At 42.2% G+C, this 20,748-nt stretch overlaps 1 protein-coding gene across 2 annotated transcripts in view; it reads left to right on the forward strand.

The window, feature by feature from the left end:
• The window catches only part of WFS1 (wolframin ER transmembrane glycoprotein), a 34,322-nt gene extending 26,858 nt beyond the window's left edge, over positions 1 to 7,464 (forward strand). For both annotated transcript variants that reach the window (XM_075091904.1, XM_075091903.1), the window contains exons 7-8: positions 3,505 to 3,650; positions 5,557 to 7,464. In XM_075091904.1, coding sequence (XP_074948005.1) covers positions 3,505 to 3,650; positions 5,557 to 7,365 — 1,955 coding nt within the window. In that variant the 3' untranslated portion in view covers positions 7,366 to 7,464. The remainder of the gene's footprint in view (positions 1 to 3,504; positions 3,651 to 5,556) is intronic.
• Positions 7,465 to 20,748: the final 13,284 nt, after the last annotated feature.

Consider the following 20,748-nt stretch of genomic DNA (forward strand, 5'->3'; position numbering starts at 1 on the left):
AAACCAACATCTTTCAGCAAAAAAATTTTTGCACTTCCAATAATTTTTTTTTAGTTCTAAACTGTAGTAAGCTTTTTGATTCCAATAAGGGAATTAATTATACAACCATTTCATGCTGACAGATCCCTCATTCTATTTGCTTTGCATGTTTACCATTCCCGTATAATTGTTTGTCTTTTCATATTTGTTCAAGACTGATATAGAAAAGATGCACAAAGATACTCCTTTCGTAACTTAGAGGCAGTTTAGTTCATATAGTGGGGAGAATTAAACCACTCAACATAGACAGGGTCAGACTTGTAGACCCAAAACTGTGAGTTTTGTGACTTTTGTAAGGTATGGTGGGGGTGGGGGGTTGGACTGGAAATAGTTTCCCTTAGACCTGCATACCTGAGAAATGCTGCTGTGCTGCAGGAAAGTCAAATTGTTACATTAAGAAAATGCATTATAAACAATGCAGCATGTGTAGTTTTTCAAGAACATCATCTAACATAAGGGTTGATTTAATCATTGTTGGGAAAATCTCATTTTTTTGAAATGCAGTAGGTCATATGAAATAGTTCATGTGCAATCTAGATCTGTTATTGAAGAGCGCTTTTAAATGTCACGAAGTATATTACTTATTAATACATCTGTAGTTGACAATATGTGTAACAAAAGCATCATGTGGGGATTAGTGAGATAAATCTGGTGGTTTGCAGGTTTAAACTCCCTCTAAGATTAGATTTACATTTCATTAGGTCAGTTTGGCCTTTACCTTCAGGGGTTGTATTCATTACACAAGTGACTTCCAAAAATAACGTTCCTAAGAAGAAGTATTTCAGTTTTATGTTAACTTTCACAGAAGTAAAAGAGAAGGGGGGACATGTCCCTGTGTATACAAGTGAAGGAGCAGGTGACAGGGAGAAATACTGTCTTGGAGACAAGCTGGTGGTCCTATCAAAGCTTCCATGGGAGTAGATCAGCTGTTCTTGTGACTTGTTTGCCACTTCTGGAAGGCCAGAAATAGTCCTTCAAGGATGGTCCAGTCATCATATTGTAATGCAGGTGTATCTGGGTTCATTGGAGCTATGTTGCATTGGTGCTTCACGGATCGCAGTAGTGTTCTTTCCACCCCTTAGCTGAAGTGGCATGTGCTGATAGAGCGTGTGTGTAAAGCCAGTCATTTTGTTCTGGACTCTTCAGTAATTCAAAGAGTGTCAGAAAAGGAACTGGCAACTTTTTTCTGAAGGCTTAAATGGCAGATAAAATAACAGGAGAGTAAATGAACCTACATGTAAGCGTAGGCAGAAATTGATGTGCATATTTTTCTTCTACGGCGGATGGGGGAGGCAGGGGAATTTGTCATAACCAAATTGAAGAAAAAAATCTATGAATAATAAAGTAGAATCTACAACATATGCTTTTTATATCAATTTAAGAGACACTTAGGTGACAAAATACTAATAACATTTAAAAACGAAAAGTTTTCATCAAACACTTAAAGTAGGAGTTAAGCTGTTACCTCTTCTCTAGAGAGCTTTTATCTTTTAACAAGATAGCTGTTACTCTCCAGCATTTACTTCTCTGATCCACTGAGTTTCTCCATTTATCTGGCCAACAGGAGATTCTTCCTTCAGTTTTAATACACTGACAATACTTGGAAGATAATTTTAAAGCCAGATATGTGATCTGGGGTCTCCTTAATGGAAGCATTAACAGAAGATTAGAGCTGACATTGTCAATGGACAGTTGTTGCATGCCTGAGAGTATACGCGTCATTACATTTGACAGGTCATCCATACATAATAAGTTAATAACTCCTTCCCTCTCAGGATGTCCCATGGACCTGTAAAATTGCCATTATGGAATTTTTGTGAGGTTCTAACCATGTTTGCTTGCTGATTCCACACCAAAAAGACTATCTTACCACTGTATGTTTTGTCCCAATAGGACAATACATTTAGATGACACATTTGATATTAGGCTTGATCTGAATGTCACCAAAGACAGCTAAGGAGTCTCACTGATTTCTTTGTGCAAGTGATGTCGCCTTACAGCCTGTGAATGGTAAGAATAGTTAGCAAAAATAAATCCTTCCTTGTTTCTTGGGAGGCATGCCAGATGGTATTTTGTGGGACATACAGGTTTATGCAGTGAAGAAAAAAAAATTTAGAAGTAAGTGTAAGCAAAAAGCCAACATCAGTGTTGTGAGATTAAAGCAAAAGATAGATGGTAAGCTGCTGTTTTTCTGTTGAGCTCTTTTAATGCCCCAATTCCTGTAGCAGGTATCTTGACAGAAATATTTGTTCCGTATCTACAGTGTTTTCAATATTAAATTCTGATATATTCAAATATAACTTCTATAAATGTAGCATTTTTAAAAAATTAAAAAATTAATAGGATCAAACGCACTAATCCTCTGATTTCAAACTTGGTGAAGCAGTTTGCTTTTCTGTCTCTTTAAAATCTTAAACTAGTATTAAGCAGGCCAGCTTTCGTATCTTTGATTCAGCTGACTAGCTAAACTTACTGTGTAGGAGGTGTGTTAGAGATTTTTGTCATTCAAAAGTCTTTCATATCTACAGCAATGTCATTTGCTTTAGTGTATGGAAAAAAGCTGCTGTTAATTATCCTCCTTTACAAATGACATCAAGCTTGTCTACCATAGAAACTAGCTAATCCATGCTAATGTAAGGAGCTGGCTGGGAAAAGTTTGAAGCAGCGTATAAATCATCTGCTGTCTTGCAGCATCCCCAGAGTTTTCAGAAGTAACCTCTTGCCTCCCTTCTACTCACAGCAGTGGATAAGGATCTTCCAGGGCAGAGAGAGAAATTTTCTCTGTGCGCATCTGAACATAGTGTTATTTTGTTGCTGGCTGGCTTTTAGACCACAGTTGATATAGTTCGGGGGAGGCCCTTTGTATAGCCATGTAGCATACTAATTAATCCACTGTAAGTAACCTATATTTAGTCTTGTAGATATTAATAATTGGGCACTTCCCATAATTACATCTGTAACTTCTGAACTCAGGGAAATGATGGTTAAATGCCAAATCAGAAGTCAGGTTTTCAGTTAATAACATACAGGTAATTCATTAGTTCCTATACAATTCTTCCTTTTCAGTGTGGCTGCTAGTTAAAGATTTCTCTCAAGAAGTTACCAAAGATATAACAACTTATGATTTCAAACTGTGTGACCTAATCCAGTAGTCTTTTTTTCCCTGGAATACATGGAGATAAACTACATTCACTCATTCTGTTCTCCTGCTTACCAGTGTAATAAATTTACCTGCTGCTCTGACAAGATCTAGAGTAGTCATGCATTGCTGGCACAAGCAGCTTATTGTTTTCAGCACAGATCTTGGAACAAGTTGCAAGGTAAGCCTGTGTTCTCGGTAGTTCAGTTTTTGAAGACCAGCATAGATCTTCTTTAATACCAGGAGAGAAGATTAATATTCCAACTTAGTATCACTACAACACTGTACTGATTATATTTACTCAAAGTCTTAATCTTATCTTTTAGCTAAAAAATTCATTGCTTTGGATGACTTTGTTGAAATTACCAAGAAGTACGCAAAGGGAATCATCCCATCTAACCTGATTATGCAGGAAGAGGAAGACGATGAATTGGCAGGGAAGACTCCTGAAGAGTTACCCCTGCGACTGAAGGTAAAAAGGCAAAACTGAACAGGTTATGTTGAAGGGCTCTTAACGTACATGTTTCAGACAAGGCAGAGGTGGCTTGCACTTTACTCTCGAAGCTGATGTTTAGTTTATGTAGGTCAGTACAAGAATTGTTGCTATAATTTCTTTTTGGATTTGACTTCATATATATGTTTAGAGTTTCATATATGTGTTATGTGTTTAAGAGAAAGGGATAATGGTTTCCCCTGGAGGAGGGCTACTTACCTTCATTACATCTCAGTGAGGATTTAAACATCCCTATCACAACTGCCATATTTTTATTGCAGATGTTATATGCTTCATATCTTTCTTATTTAAACAGGAGCAAGCAGGTAGGAAAAATTATCCATAGCCTTGAGCTGTGAAAAGGTTCCATTATGAAAGAATTCAAGAATAGTGGAACTCGCTGTTAGTGGTTTTCTATACTGATTTAAAGTGTATGCATTCAATACTGGTATAAATTTCAAGCAAGGTAGGGGGTTTGTAGCTGCTGACATGAGAGCTTTTGTTGTGATTGTCATTTTGTTGTCCATTTTCATATGGTAGGGGTGAAAAAGAAAAGGTGGCAGGGGATGCAGATCTCCTTCCAATCTTTTGAGTAACAGATATTCTGGAAGAGATGCATTTACAGAGAAGAACAGGGATACCTTCACTAATAAAGAAGCTTATCCCCAAATCATTGTGTGTGTTGCACCATTTCATCACAATGCATAGATCTTTGCTGAAGCATTCTTGGCCTTTCCCTTGAACTAATTAATATAAAAGCATAAGTTCTGGGAAAGCATTAAAAGTACCTTTTTATGGGAGAAGGAAGATTATTTACAGCATCTAACGTGCAGATGCAATATTTGATTGTGTTTGAAAAATCCTGTACCTTTTTATTGATCCTATGTGAAGTGAGTGGTTGGTCATAGGGAGAGGATTCGATCCAGCAGTTGCTCTGTTGTCTGGTGACTGTCTTGGAAAATGCCATATAAGACAGGTAGAATTTTAAGATCCTGTACAGTTACTGTTGTGGAGTTAAAAGAATACCTAAACATGTAGTAATTATAGCTAAAGATATTTCTGCTGCTTACGAACCAGATTTTGACAGCTGCATCCCTAGATGTTTGGGAAGAGTTGTTTTAAAGATAAACTACAGCTGTAAAGACTTCCTGTAAGTGCATATGAATCATATGCACTACTTCTGGTAGCGTATATGCCTATGTGTAGCTGTACGCTTCTACGGGAGAACTTATCTTGGGCCGCATATCTCCGGGACACAGGGCTCTACCCACCCTGGGGACAGTGATGCACAGACATCAATATGATGGATACAAAATGTCCGTTTATTTAGCTGCGTCACACACTTATATAGCTCTTGCGCTTCCTGTTCCTGCCACTCCTATGGGGAGGAGTCTATCTTTCCGTCACATCCCGTGATCTTCCGGTCGCCGATCCCTGTCTATTCCCCTACACCTATGAGAATGTATAGCATAATCCTTGCAGAACAGAGGCAGTTAAGTCTTCTTAACTTTAAAGCTACAGTACTCACGGCTCAAGTAAGGACTTACGGTACTACAAGACTGCAGCCATGTAGTTCATCTTCGGTATGAAGTTAGCAGAGCAGAATATTTGACTAGGAAGCCATTTAATTATATGTGTCAAAGGTAATAAAATACATCTTCCCTGAAATCAAAATCGCCTCTGAGCTTCATCTGACTGAATTAATCAAAATAGAGCTAATAATCTCAAAGTAATCTCATTTTATTGGCAACATTCGTCTGAAATATAAATCTTCTCATGTCAGCTGAGGCTAGTCAAATGACTGCTACTGCTTCAGCTAAGAATATCTGTGATGTAAAGATACAAATCTGCTCATAAATAAAAATGCTTCTTTCTCTCTTTCCAGGTTGTAAAATATCCGCTTCATGCCATTATGGAAATTAAAGAATACCTTATAGATATTGCATCGAAGGCAGGAATGCATTGGCTGTCTACCATTGTTCCAACACACCATATCAATGCTCTCATCTTTTTCTTCATCATCAGTAACCTGACAATTGATTTTTTTGCTTTCATTATTCCATTAATCATATTCTATTTGTCCTTCATTTCTATGGTGATTTGCACACTGAAAGTTTTTCAGGACAGTAAGGCTTGGGAAAACTTCCGCGCTTTGACCGATTTGCTGCTTCGTTTTGAACCAAACCTAGATGTTGAGCAAGCTGAGGTGAACTTCGGATGGAATCACTTAGAGCCATACATTTATTTTTTACTCTCGGTATTCTTTGTCATTTTTTCCTTCCCTATAGCAAGCAAAGACTGTATACCATGCTCAGAGTTAGCTACTGTCTCAGTTTTCTTCACAGTGACAAGTTATATGAGTTTAAGCACGTGTGCAGAACCTTACACACGAAGAGCATTAATGACTGAGATAGCAGCAGGTTGCTTATCCCTATTGCAGGTATTACCTGGGAATTTTGGCTACTTGAAAATCTTAGGTAAAACCTTCTTTATTGTTCCTGTAGGCCATTTCTTTGTGATAAATGTAAGCATCCCATGCCTTCTGTTTTTGTACTTGTTCTATCTTTTCTTTAGAATGGCACAACTACGGAATTTTAAAGGCACCTACTGCTACCTGGTCCCGTATCTGGTCTGCTTTATGTGGTGCGAACTCTCTGTGGTCATTTTGCGGGAGTCCTCTGGCATTGGGCTCGTTCGTGCATCAATTGGTTATTTTCTGTTTCTCTTTGCGCTCCCAGTGCTAGGTGTAGGCATTGCACTGATGTGTCTTATCCATTTCATTAAGTGGTTTGTGTCCCTGGAGCTCATGAAAATTGTAGTCACGCTGGTTTTGTGTACTGTCCCTTTGCTCTTCCGATGGTGGACAAAAGTTAACTTCTCTGTAGTTGAAATGGTTAAATCCCTCACTCGAAGCTCGATTGTGAAACTCATTCTGGTGTGGATTACAGCTGTAGTGTTGTTCTGTTGGTTCTATGTGTATCGGTCAGAGGGAATGAAAGTTTACAACTCTACCTTGACCTGGAATCAGTATGCTTTTCTCTGCGGACCCCGGTCGTGGAAGGAGACTAACATGGCACGTACTCAGATTTTATGTAGTCACCTGGAAGGACACAGAGTGACGTGGACTGGGCGGTTCAAATATGTGCGCGTGACAGAAATCGACAATAGTGCAGAATCTGCAATAAATATGCTTCCGCTTTTTATTGGCGACTGGATGAGATGCTTGTATGGTGAAGCCTACCCTCTTTGCGACCCCAAAAATGTTACACTGGAGGAGGAAGAATTGTGTCGTCTCAAGTATTTGACAAAGCATAACTGCCACATGAAAATGTTTGATCGGTACAAGTTTGAAATAACCGTGGGCATGCCTTTCAGTAGCAAAAATGGAACCAAGTCTATAGAGGAAGATGATATAACCAAAGATATTGTGCTGAAGGCAAGCAATGAGTTTAAAAAAGTGTTGTTGAACCTGAGGCAAGGAAGTATAATTGAATTCAGCACAATTCTGGAGGGTCGTCTTGGCAGTAAATGGCCTGTCTTTGAACTGAAAGCAATCACTTGCTTGAATTGCATGTCTAAACTCTTACCTGCAGGGAGGCATGTGAAAATAGAGCATGACTGGAGGAGCACAGTGCATAAAGCCATTAAATTTGCTTTTGATTTTTTCTTCTTCCCATTCCTGTCAGCCGCATAATGAGCTCTCATATTGGTTGAGTGGTTTCTTCAGTGTACGCTGCATTTACACTACCAAAGGTTTGGCTTCTTAAAAGGTATTAAAAAAAAAAAAAAAACCCAACCAAAACCCAAACGTTGCTGTATCAATGCTCAAAATGTATGCTAATGCAGAGCATTGGTTGAGTTTTGTAAGTGTACACACTGTATCCTGACTTTAAACCCCGTGTGACTGAAGTAATATATACTAGTTGAATATTATAAATGAATGCAGAGGATTGCTGCTGACTAATTGCATGGAGATTATTTTGTCCAAAATGGGTATATATTTGCCTGTGGCACGACACTAGATGTGTTCACTTGCTCGATGTTAAAAGCACTTTACTCTTTTTTTAAATATTCACGACGTGCCCACTTTTATTTTCACAGGTATGCTTTAGAATAGGTAGCTGACAACAGCTTATGTTGCATATATTGCTTGTATGCATTTAGTGTTTTCTAGAAAAAAGTGATCTTATAGTCAGTACCTGGTGGTGATATCTGCGTAAAGAACTCATTGTTTCACTATTTGTCCAGAATACAGTGACTTTAATGTTTTTTGAAGGGGCACACCATTTCACACCCCAGCAGTGTTGTAAAAAGTCAAGCTTCCATTTCTGCAGTAAATATTCCGTACAAGATATGCTATTTGTTCTGACTTGGTTACAATAGCTTCACATATGACACTAAGGTGTAATCCATGCTGGCGTGTGAAGGGCACACACCAGAGGGTAAGGCTGGTGTTGAGATGGTACCAGTAACGGACAAGCCAAAGCAACTGAATAGTACATAAAGGCCTACAGTGGAAACTGAAACAGTATGTTTATTTAATGATTTGTATTGTGCAAATAAACCTAAAATACAAACTTGAATTAAATGTGTACAACATTTGTTCATTATGCCTTGACATTTTGAGCAGCTGTTTATGTTGTGTTGATACAGAGTTCACTGCAAATTACATTTAGAACATTTTAAATGTTCTGGTGTGAGATACTTGCAGTTGTACTTCATGTTATTTCAAGCTAGCAGTAGAGTTGGAGTATGCCAGGTGAAGTCTTTGTATCTGTGAAACCTAGACATGCTCCTTGCCCCTACTTTCCTTGTGACTTACTACCTTTTTTAAACCACTGGGTGACTGTATTTCACAGAAACATCACGCTATTTCCCTGACTACTCTTACACTGATGGTGCAGTAGGTCCTATTTGCCTTTGCGTATCAGTCATCCCTGGGGCATTGGGGCAGGGAGGGTTGTTATCAGTGAAACCCCTTCAGAGAAGGGGAAACTGGGGAGAATGAGGCATTTGGCTGCACTCCAACTATGAACACCCTCTTGAACGTTACCCGGACTGCAGTTGCGAAGAAGCCAAGGCACCTACAGGTGTGCTGCCCGGTTCCCAGGCAGTGAGCCAAGCCTGACGTTGCAGAGCAGAAGCCTCCATCATCCCAAGCCATGTAGTCAGGTTTGAGCCCGCCAGCAAATCTGTGAAGTAGAATCATGAGTTCTGGGTGCTTCTAGTTTTGAAAACTCAACCATCTCTGTTTCTTCACTGAAAAGAGTGGTCAGGCACTGGAACAGGCTGCCCAGAGGTGGTGGAGTCACCACCCCTGGGGGTGTTCAAAAAAAATGTGTAGATGTGGCACTTCAGGGCATGGTTTAGGAGGCCTGGGGGTGTTGGGCTGACAGTTGGACTTGATGATCTTAGAGGTCTTTTCCAACCTTAATGATTCTATGATTCTACCTGGGGAAAAGAAATTATGTAAGGTGGCAGGTAAATGCAAACTTTGACATAGTTTTACTTACCTGGTCCCATTTTGACTGGAAATAAACCAAACTTAGCCCTTTCTCCTCTTTTTGCTAGAACATCCGTAGGCTCTTTTGAAATATCTAAACATTCTAACTGGCTCTGAAGTTTAAGCACAAAAGATGCAGGGTTTTTTTACTTTTGTTTTTCCTTATACACACATAATTGGGAAACTTCTATTCATATGTTTGTCAGGAGAAAAAAGGCAACAGTCTTGGTATTCAGAACTAATGTTAAAAAAATCCTCTGTTTTTAGCTTTGAAAGGATGTCAATTTACTGACTTGCTGTGGTGCATTTTGAAGAAGTTATTACATATCCTGAAAAGTAAAAATTGGCTGAAGTCAGATGTGAGAAGTGTTACAAGAAGAGGGAGAGTATTTTATTGAGTTCTTTGGAAAGAGTTGCTTTGTAAGATGAGACAAAAGGGTTAATCCAGGTACCTCAGTTCCCATCTGTAACTTAGCGTTGGTATGAGGCTTAACTCCAACAACTCTTGAGGCTTCTGGTTCAGCCTTTTCTGAGGAAATTATTAGGGGTTATTGACATGTAACATGGTTATTACATTTGCAAACTTAGAATTATTAGTTAAAACTCTAGTTCCTCGAAGAGGGTGAGCTCCTTCAAGGATATTGATACCAATATTTGTCAGATTCCAAGTTGGACAATTCCTGTTTATGTGCTCACGTGAAAAACAACCCCTGACTTAGCTAGATGCTGGGAAAAATAATGCACGTGCTCCGTAGTGACAGGTTGTTGGGAACAGCTGAATGTGTCAGATGATTCTTTCCAACAGAGATGGAAGGTTTTGAACACTAGCACATGGGAGGTCATCCGAAGAGGAAAGAGGAGGTAAATTTGAATTCAAGAGCTTTAAATACTATCCTTTAATGTCCAGTTCTCAAGCGTTCCTCCTTGATGCTTTTAGATTTTTATGGAAAAAGAGGGTACAGTAACATGATGGGTAGTTGCTCCATTTTCATTTCAGTCTAGTGTTCAGTGTTCTGAAACCTTTAGCAAGTAAATCTTTTCTTTCCAAATCTTATCTTAGCTGACAAGCACAAGATCGCTAATACTTAATAAGCAATTGCAATTCCAGGCACAGTGTTTTTGCAATGGGTGTTTCTATCTACTTCACATCTTGCAGGCAAACATAACAACTTTGTTCCACTCGTGCGCTACAGCTCTACATTCCAAACCAGTCCATCTTCTAGATCGGAAAGGAGAGAGACGGAATGTGGCAGCTGCTGCTAATTATTCCATTAATCCTACATTTATTATTTTCTTACGCAGTTTTGAAGACAGGATGAATTATAAACAGTTCCAAAGATAGGTACCCTTTCTCTGGGCTGATAATTCAATCTTTTGAATTAGTATTAATTAACTGAAGAGGAGGAGGAGGATATTACATGGCTATTGACATATCTAAATTAGGTTCAGCTGTTCTGTAAACTCAGCTTTAGCATTTAGAGTATAGAGAACTTAGAGTAAATATTCATTATTTGAATTTCATCCTCAAAGTAACATGAAAAAGTACTGTTTGTTCTCCAAACGTGTACATTCTCCTATAAGCACAGAAAAACAACAAAACACATAGAAATTCTGAGTAATTTAAGTGCCCACTCGGTAATGACTAACAGGTTCTTGCTGTAGGCAAGAATGCAAGGAGTTTATACTTCGCATTTTGCCCAGTTTTTCCAGAGAAGGAAATCAGATCTCTAGAAAGAACATGTGGGTTTAGTTCCTAGAACTAGCTGGTCTTCTCTTAAGTGCCATAACATACCTGTTATTAATCGTAAATTTGCTTGCGTTTTTTTTGTAATGCAGGGTAATTAGAACATTACTGCTGGGGTAGGGTGGTGCTTTCTTGTGTCCCTACACAGCTGTTCATAACTTGAGTCTTTGACATAAAGCACTATGTAGAAAAACAATAGCCAGAGCACACCCATATCTGTCTGCCTTTTGCCTTCTCTGTTTCCACTGAAAAGGGCAAAATAAGTTTCAAGATTGTGAATCCTTGCTTAATACTTCTGAGAGTCATTGCAGCCTGTCAGGGTAAGGGTCGTGTTCAGTAAGAAATGGAGGAGGTTAAAAGAGGCTGTGCTCTGACCTCAGCTTCATGGTTGCAATTGTTTGAACAGCAGATAGTTACAAAGGAAAACCAGCTGCCTAATCGTTAAGTTAGGAGAATATTAATCTGTGCAGCAAAAATTAGGTGGAACTCACCAGCTTATTAAGAGAGATATCTGCTTTAACAACTTCCTACATGGACACAAATGTTACTTAAATGCAAATAGGATGTCCAGAAACCAAACAACGAAATCACATTACTGTTTGTATGCATTAATTAAGATGGTTCATTTGTTTTCATATTATTACTTAAAAGATTTAATTAGCTTTTATTCTGGGGAAAAAACCAAACCAACAAAACAAAACCAAAACATTCACATCCTGCAACATCCTTTTATAAATTATAGCCTGATTTGGAAAAGATGAGATTACTTTCCTGTTAAGGAAGGATGTTCAGCACTGAGAAAACTTGTGTTTTCATCACCTCTAATAAACTTAAACTTCAGGTTTTGAAGCAGAACAGGAACATGGAAACACTGCTTGCAACCTTCCTTTGCTAAATACTTTACATGAGCGTAGAGGAAATATAAGGATAGATATTTTCCTACCGACTGCTACAGGAAGAAGCTTCTATAAGGCTGCAGCTTCACAATACTCATTTCAGCATTTTCATCTGACAAAAAAAATCATTTAAGTTTGTGCAATAAGGGGTATCTTACTGCACAATCTGATTTGAATATTGAGTTACTTGGGGTGTTCCCTCAGAGGGACTGTCACTGGTGGTGATGAAGCCGAGGATCTTTGCAATCCTACTGAAAAAGTCTGTGTGTGTGTAATCACACTTCCCAAAATATGACAGAAACAAAAGAGCAGGAGGTTATTGATAATCGGGTTTTTAGCCAAGAAGTGGTTGCATGCCCGGCAAGTAAGGAGGGCAGTATCTGTGTATGGTATATACAGTGAGGGCATACGTTGTTTTTGCACCAGAGCCACCTGACACTTCAGTTTGCCCACACCCATGTAAGTGTGCCCTCGAGCTTCCCTGTACAAAGCAACATACCCCGGGGACCAGACATTAGCTGTCCCAACCTCTGCCAGCTGGTAGATGCTTCCAGCCCTAACTCCCCTCTCCCTGTTTCCCAGCTGACCTGTGTCTCGGGATGGGAATTCCTCTTTAACTGTCTCACTTTGCAACAAGAATAAAGCAGTGAAATTCTAGGGTCTTCCAGTGCCTTCACACTGCTCCTCCTGAAGAACCAAGTGGGTTTTCCCACAGTTGCCTCCAGACAGTAGGCCCCTATCTTTAAACACACAAAAGGGTTCAGGTATGCTCCCAGGGCCGTGAGAATACTGGTGATTCAAGTGTGACTTGGCAGCCCAGGCATTCACAGCCTGACCTAGTGTCAGGGGCGCAGTCCTGGAGGCTGGCGGCACTGCCTGCTTGAAGGTGGCTCGCTTGACTTCACGTCAGTCACAGCAGAAACAATGCCCTCGTGGCGGATCCAGCTGGATCATCTGCCCCGACACATTCACAGGCTGCTGCATCCTCCTCCCGTCTGCAGCTCCCCATTACTAAGAGAAAGGAGAGGGCTTTACCCGAAGGTTTGTGACGCTCCAGTGTGAGGGGGGATGGATTTACCAAGGGAGGCTGCGTTCAATTAGTTCTGAGCTGTTCCGCTTGCCACCAGTAATAAAAATTGGGCCAGGTCACATGGAGAAATGCCTAGTCCAGTGCCATGTGGTGCTGATGTCTCTTATCCTTGGTCCAGCCCTGGTAGGAGCTCTCTGCTGGGAGACGGTACATTTTTTATTGATGGCCCTGTGTGGGTGGGATGGCTGCTGGGAAGGTCGAGCCTCAGCAATGAAACCGCACCATGTAGAGCCACGGTGAGGTGACAGCAGCTTCTGGCCAGGACAGCAAAACACTTTAATGGTACAGGGTAGTTCAGGGGGATCCCTGACTCCCAGAAAAGGTGCCGGGCTGTATTGCACCACCTGGAGGATTTGATCCTGGCCAGGAGCCCTGTTGCTCCTGTGTCCAGGAGAAGGGTGTCAGCACGGGCCATTCCTGCTCCCAGGTGGTGCAGGGGTCTTGCTCCTGGCAAAGTTTTTCTGTTGCAACTTTTGTTCTCATCACACCATCTTTATTAAGGTGCCAGTACCTTCCTGTTTGTCTCTAGATAATGTGCATCAGGGTTTTTTTCAGGGGCCACTTGGAGAGGAAACTCTCAGATGGCTTGACTTTCCCCAGCACAGCCTGTCCTCCACTGACTGTATAGACAGAGTCTTAATTTAGGGTGTTCTGCAGTGCCTGAAATTAGTCAGTGAGATTACTCCTCTTGGTACTTGCCTTTATTCCTTGAGCGATATGAATGATGTGGATTTGTGAAACAGAAGCATCACACCTCCAAAGCCATTTTAGTCCATGCACAACACAAATTTGGGAGCTAGAAGGAGTGTGGATGAAAAACAAATAAATAAATGAACATTTGGCAAGAGGAAAAATATAATATAAAAGCAGAGAGAATGGTGGGGTGGGTTGCTCTGGAAGCTCCTATCTGACATGGTGACATGTGACACTAATGTCATGTAATGTTTTATTGCCAGCTTTTCGTTGCATCCTGTGCTCATGAGGTCAGACTGCAAAGTGCGCTTGACTTGATCAGGAAGGAAATCTAAATTGTTACACTCTGCAAGAGTAATGTGAAGTAGACTTGCACATGGTCAGAATGCCATCGTCTTAAAATCTAGTGTCCTGTGCCTTAATGTAAGCGGGAAGTGGAGTTTTTTTAACCTTCGTGATGATAGAATTCACTTATTTCTAGAAGTTATGGTTCAGCACTAGACTGCACATCTGTTGCTGTTCCATGGATAAATATAAAGCAGCCTCTACCGCTAGACTGGTGCCATCTCAGACAGCGTGGGGGCCTCAGCACCCAAGACAGGGAGAAAAGCTGTTGTATAAGGACAGGCACTGTGCCCCGTGTGAGGACTTGGATCACGCTGTGAGCTTTTGCTGTGCAGCATATGGAGGCCTGGGAATGCACCCTCTTTTCTACCACAAACCACTTCCCCTCCATCCTCCATAGCGCTGGCCGAGGCTCAGGGCAGCCGCTCTGCAGCTCTCGCACAGCTGCTGCATTTCCAGGTGCGTGCCTGTGGTGTTGCCAATGCATCGGATTTTATTCCCACCCTTATGACTGGTGATATTTCTCTTAACCCTTGTCCCGAACCTTATAATTACACAGTAGTGTACATTTTAGGAGAACAAATCGGTTCTAAGAGGAAGTGCACTTTATGGGCTAAAAACCTAAGCTTGAGTTAAAATCTCTTCATTTTATAACCAAGTTTGTAGCTTCATTTTTGCTGGCATTTCATTAGCTATGAGGGTGGATTAATCAGTGTCAGGGACATCTGCATTGGCTTTGTGGCGACGTCGGTGAAGGATGTACAAAGGTAAGTAACAGTTCACGTTTCCGGTCTTGATTATCGGCAGACATCTGCAGTTTGATGTAGGAGGCCAAAAGCACCGCGGTACGAGTCATCACCCAGCTGTTGCTGGGCTGTACTGCGTCAACATACGTTCTTTAAAAAGTCGGAAGATACAGTCCTGGGGGGGGGGGGTCTGGCTGATGTTGGGCTCGTTTAGGGGTACTGCCTAGCAATTAGAGGTGGTGGATTAAGCGCCAGAGAGGGAGCACGCTTGCAGCGGGAGCCTCGGCGCGCGGGCGCGCGCGGCCGCCCCGCGAGGTGCCCCCGGGCGCCACCGGGCGGCGCTGCAGGCTCACGCGGCGGTGCCCGCCCGCCCCCGCCCCCGCCGCCGCCGCCGCCGCCGCCGCCGCCGCCGGGGAACAAAGGGCTCCGCTCGCGGCTTCACTCCGCTTCGGAGAGGAAACGCCGTTAGGAGAAATCTTTTATGAAGAACAGATAACCGTTTGTAGACCCAATTCCCTCCCCCAGTTACAAACAAGGTTACAAAAATGACTAGCAAAGCCACCGGTGCAGAGTATCTGCAGTCCAAGAGCCTGAAAATGGAAAATGAAATGTCTTTTTCCTTGTAATAAAATACCGTGTAACACCAAGCCAGCGGTATATGAAGCGGTGCATGACAAAGTTGTGAAATGCGCAGGCTGGCTGCCGTGCAGTTTAGCATCTTTCTGAGAAGGTTCCCGCCTCTTTCAGCGTAAAGCAGCCGGCGTTGGTCTGCACTCGTCGCTTCCCTTGTGAGTGGCGACAACGTGCAGTCCTGATGTCCCTTCTGGTGGAAACGCCTTTCTTCTGTCTCTTCATGTGTTAGATGAAAAAAAAAAAAATATCAGGGCTTGTCATAGCTTAAACCTGTCTATGAACTGTCTGTTACCTGAACAGTAAGAAAGCGAGAAAAATCTGTGGCAAAGTTTAATTAAAACTTAGGGAGAAGACATGCTGCTTTAAGGGAAATTCCAACTGCAACTCTTGCTGGACATCTCCATGCACTATAATTTAACGCATAGGTTTGGAGAAAGCAGAAAGGCTGCCTCAAGGTCATGCACCAGGTAAAGGCCGATCGCAGAAACCATGAAAGACTGAATTTCATCCTTTACAAATCAAATAGAGAGATGACAGCAGGTTGTTAGAGAGTTTTTGTTCTATTTTTGAGGATGGCAAGATTTTTCTGTAATAATAGGATGTCTGGCACCAGAAAGGGCCTTGCAAATGTTGCTGTTAACCATGGAACATGGCAGTGCTTCACAGCAGGAGCTGTGTCACGCTAAATTAGAAAGGACTTGAACCAAGCCCACAGGCCCCCTAATATCTCAGAGATCAGTGTGTGTTGATCTCAGTGTGGTCTGTCTTTAGCTGAAATAATTTCTTCACTTGAAAGAGTGAGGCATTTCAACAAAGCATCTCTTCTGTCGTTCCTTCTCCTGTTCCTCCCTCCCTATTCAGCGCTGGTGACAGCAGAGATGTTTCCACGACAACAAGCCATGCTGTTGCCTCAGGTGACAAACTATAACTTCAATAAATAATCACTGAAAATAGCTTCAAACAATTAATTAGGTAATGGAAATGTTATTTTAGTAGGGCTTAGATGCTTTGGAAGTAGTCTACAGAGCAAATTCTCATCAAGAATCAAAGCTGAAGCTACCATCTGAAGGTCAGGATGGATACCACTGTCTAATACTCTAAGACCCCCCTATTTAAAAAAAAAATTTCAAGTTCAAAACATATTCAGTCAAAAGGATATGATGCAAAGCAAGTTTATTTTCTTTTGGTGCTAATTTTTGTTCAAAGCACATACTGGCAGGAAATGCGTTCAGGGATCTTACCAACTTGATCACCGAGCACGGCCCATGGCTAGCGCGCTGTTGGTGCAGCGCGCCCCTGCACCAGCGTGGGAGACAGATGATGAGCCCAGCAAATGGTTTTGCAATAAATGGATTTTTCAGTCTTCTCTTTACAGAAGATGTTTTCCCAGTGTTATAGATGGGTGATTCATAAATCTCTCCTAATGCTGCTCCTAGTAACAGTTCAATTGATCTTTAAATGTTGTTTAAAAAGTGAATCTCCATGGGAGTGTTTCAGTCCCGTATCCTGAACGTTCTCTAGCCCAGGGCAGCTCTGCTGTCTTGCAGCTTAGAGGTGACGTAAGCTTGAAGCACAGATGGATACACTGAGCGTGCTTTACACCACAGGTCTCATATAGCACGAGTGCTATTTGGGACCAGTAGGTGTCCTGGCAGAAATCTTTAATTTTGCTTTAATTATTATATTAAGTTTCTCCAAAATAGTGCATCTATGAGGCAAGAGGGAAAACGGCAACGGCTGCTACCTTTCTCCACCCCGTTAAGTCGCTGGGTTACACAAACACCCACCTTTGCAATGCCAGACGTGCTCCTACTCGCTCCAGAGGTTGATTATGGTTGTGGGTTAAGACCTGTCTTTCTGTGCAAAAAATTTTCAGTCCGTGGGTGAGGGGCTCTGCACCGCTCCTACTGAGGGGCTTTCTCAAGCAGCTCCCTTCTGGGGGATTGTGGCCTTCCTTTTCAAAAACTAGCTGCCCCTTTGCAGTACGCTGGGGTTCATCCCGCTGTTGCAGTGCATCACCACACGACATGGATGAAGTAGTTGAGAATAATGTAAAGTACAATATAGCGTGCACTAGATGCTGGTGAGGCTTCTTTTACAGAAAGTTTCTGAGGCAGAAAATGGTGATTTATCTGAAATAAGTTTTGCAGAAGCCCGGTTGTTTTTGTTATAACTTTGTCAGGTCAAGCGTGAAATTCAGGTTTGCTCCAGGCATGGTAAGAAGAAACTCTCACAAGGGCTGTTGTTTGGGATGGTCACGTAATGCAGAGAGGCCTGTCATCTGGCCCAAATCTGTGGAAGAGGAGAACTGAGGGGAAGGTGTATCTGAAGGCTGATAATTAAGGTATTAGCCTGGAAGGTGAAAGATTGCATGTCTAAGTTGTACAAGTCAGGGATTAGATGCTGCATCACAGCATCTCATGTAGGGCAATCACAGCCCTGTGCCTACTTCACTCCAAGTTTTCACTGTGGGACTTTTTCATTTCCCCTTGGAACTCTTGAAGATCTTGCTTTGACTCCTATGGGGATGAGACCAATATACAAAACCTCAGGGTTTCTCTGCAAAAAGATGCCTTTTCTCCACTTCACTTCCTGCAAGAGAGCAAACAATGTAGGTATGGGCCATAACAGCACCCAGCTTGTGTACGTTGGGAAGGGAAAAGATTCACATGGGGTCACTTCGGCAGGTGGATGTGCATAAGGCAGGCGTGAATCGCTGGAAGGGCTTTGTGTCTTGTACATGACAGTTGCCTCTTTGTGGTGGATTTTTTAATTGAAGGTTTAAACGGTTAAACTGCTTTCTTAATGCATTGGTCGTTGCTAAGCTACAATCTCTCCGATTCTGTAAATCTCCCACTTGAAATATAGTATATTGGCAAATGGGGCTTTCCTCTCTGACAGCTCGGGAGACAGGAAGATTACAGGGCACTTGCCATTATGCCAATGTAAAACTGCTTCTGCAGCCTGCAGAGGTTGCTGTGGTTGGTCCGGTGGAGGGAGTCAGTGGGATTTTAGTGGTTTCTGGCCACTGGATGTGGCCCAAGGAGGAGGCTAAAGGGAGAACGTGGGGAGTCACAGGATGCGGTGGAAAGAAAGGCAATGCAGGGAGAACAGGCAGGCAGCATGGGGACAGAGCACGGGGATGAGGCTGAGGATGGACCATGCAGAGGGACCAAGGGAAATCTTTCTGCCCCCACTTTAGATAGCTTCAGGCTGCGGTTGTCCTTCGCAAGCAAGAACTGCCTCCTCTGCTCTTTCATAATGAAGGGTGGATCACAGGAGAGTCTGGGTTTGGGGCTGGTTTGACAGGACAGACTTTCCTCAGGGATAAGCTGTGCAAGGAGAGATTTCTGGCAGCTCCACGAAGGGATTAGGAGATATCAGATTTTAAAATAGCACTGGATTCCTGGTTGTTCATTAGCACCATTACAATAGCAGCTCAAAATAGCCAAACTTTTTAAAAAGAAGCCTAACTGAGTCCTACTTGTTCACCAAATATGTGGAGGAGGGTAGTATAAAATAGTGCAGCTTATCTCTTATTTCATACTAAAGTAAGTCTTTAGCTGCTAAGGTTGCAGAGACTATTTTTTAACATGCTGACAGAGTGCAATTGATGCCGCAACATCTATCTGGGTTTGCCGATCAATAGCTGTGAGAAACGGAGAGTGCCACTGTTCATCTCGGAGAGGTGTTAGAGATGTCAGAGGATGATAATTGAATTGGCAACTTTCTCCTCCCCACCTCTTCCACCAGACAATCTGAAATGTGCATACATTTACTGTGAGCATCGTCTCCTGTATGGCAAACAGATTGCAATGCCAATAGCTCTCCTATCTGAGGCAAACCTCTGCTTCCTTCTGCAGCTTCCCACCAAAGTGAGAAGGAGCCTGGCCCAGGGCACCTAGCAGAGCTGCTGGCGGTGTTCAAGCCTTGCCAAGGAACAAATGAAAGCAAGAGCCTGCCGGGGCTGGAACATTGGCACCAGTTATGGACAGTGGGCTCTCGCTCTGGTGCCCTACTTGGGCAGCAGTTATTTTATAGGAATTTTATGGAAGGATACCAGCCTCTTTGCACCCAAGTCTGACACCCTAATTCCAGTTTCAAGTACTTATTATTTATCATTTACAGTGAATTTTTCCCCAGGGTTGTTCCTTCTATTGGAGAAATGATAATGAAGCCAGAGAAGGTGGTGATGGGGTTTCTGGTGTTCTCTGAGCTAAGTACTCCTCTTGCTGGAGCACTGACAGTTTATTACCAGTTGAAGCATTTGGGCCTGTATTTAAAGTTAATCTGCTTGGGAATCTGTTGTGATATCGTGGATCAGGGTGCTGCATGAGACATGCACATGCCACTAGTATGACTAGTGCTAGTCTTAAAACCAGCGGCTGTCCAGAAGACCACCCTGCATCCTTCAGTAGCATCACTATTGTAGGTTTTATTCTTTTTAGCAGCCATGTCATAAAAATAATATATAGCGCCACCATGATAATTAAAATAATTGTTTGATGGAATTGTTGGTTTAAGGCTCTTGTCCTACTCATTGACTGTCTTGTCTTGGCAAATGGCAAGACAAGTAATTACCCGTACCCTGCCTGCCTGATCTGTATTCATGGGAGCTTTTATAGCTGAGGGAACTGAGGGGTTTGCTCAGTTGGGTGCATCACATGAAATGCTTTGCATCACAGGCCAGATTTGGGCTCTCGAAGTGCCTCAAGAGTTGTGCTCACTTTCACGTGAATAGAAGGTTGATCCTCGTCCAACTTCAGAGAGAAGGGGAAAGAAAAAAAAGTCACTTCTAAGAAAAGCTGTCTCACAGTGCACCCTGAAAGCAAACCTTTCCAGCACGCATGGCAAACTGTCCTGTACAGAATATCCAGACCCTTTCATGGCTTCACAAAACCAAAGAAACATACCCTGTCCCAAGCATCTTATAAAATTAGGCCCAAGTTTTTGAATCTCACCCACTCCAGTAATCCTGTTGCCTTCTGAGGTTCTACCACATGAGCAAGTGAATTCATGCTCTAATTTTAGACAACGCAATTTGCTGAGGAGACTGCAAATGGACAAGGCTGACTGTTGGGAGTGGGAGCAAACTGATGATAATAATGTTATTGACAATTGGACATAGAAGGCAAACAATCCTTATACTTGCCCTCTCAGCAGGGATTAGTAACCACAACCTTGGAAGGCTCCAAAGGACTTACCTCTGCGTGACAGCAAGACAACTTGCTGGCTGCAAACAGAAGCAGGTGGCTCATGCCAATATCCACACACACCCCCCCCAAACCATAAGGGGTTAAATTGCCATATGTGGCTACTAAGTATGCGTGTGAAAATTTCAAAAGCATGAGAGTTAGCCATCTGGCTCCTGCTCCTACTGGGTATTTCAGGATGAAAGGGGAAACTGGAAAAGTAAATAGTGTATTG

This window comes from Phalacrocorax aristotelis, chromosome 4, assembly GCF_949628215.1.
Source record: "Phalacrocorax aristotelis chromosome 4, bGulAri2.1, whole genome shotgun sequence".
Taxonomy (NCBI): Eukaryota; Metazoa; Chordata; class Aves; order Suliformes; family Phalacrocoracidae; genus Phalacrocorax; species Phalacrocorax aristotelis.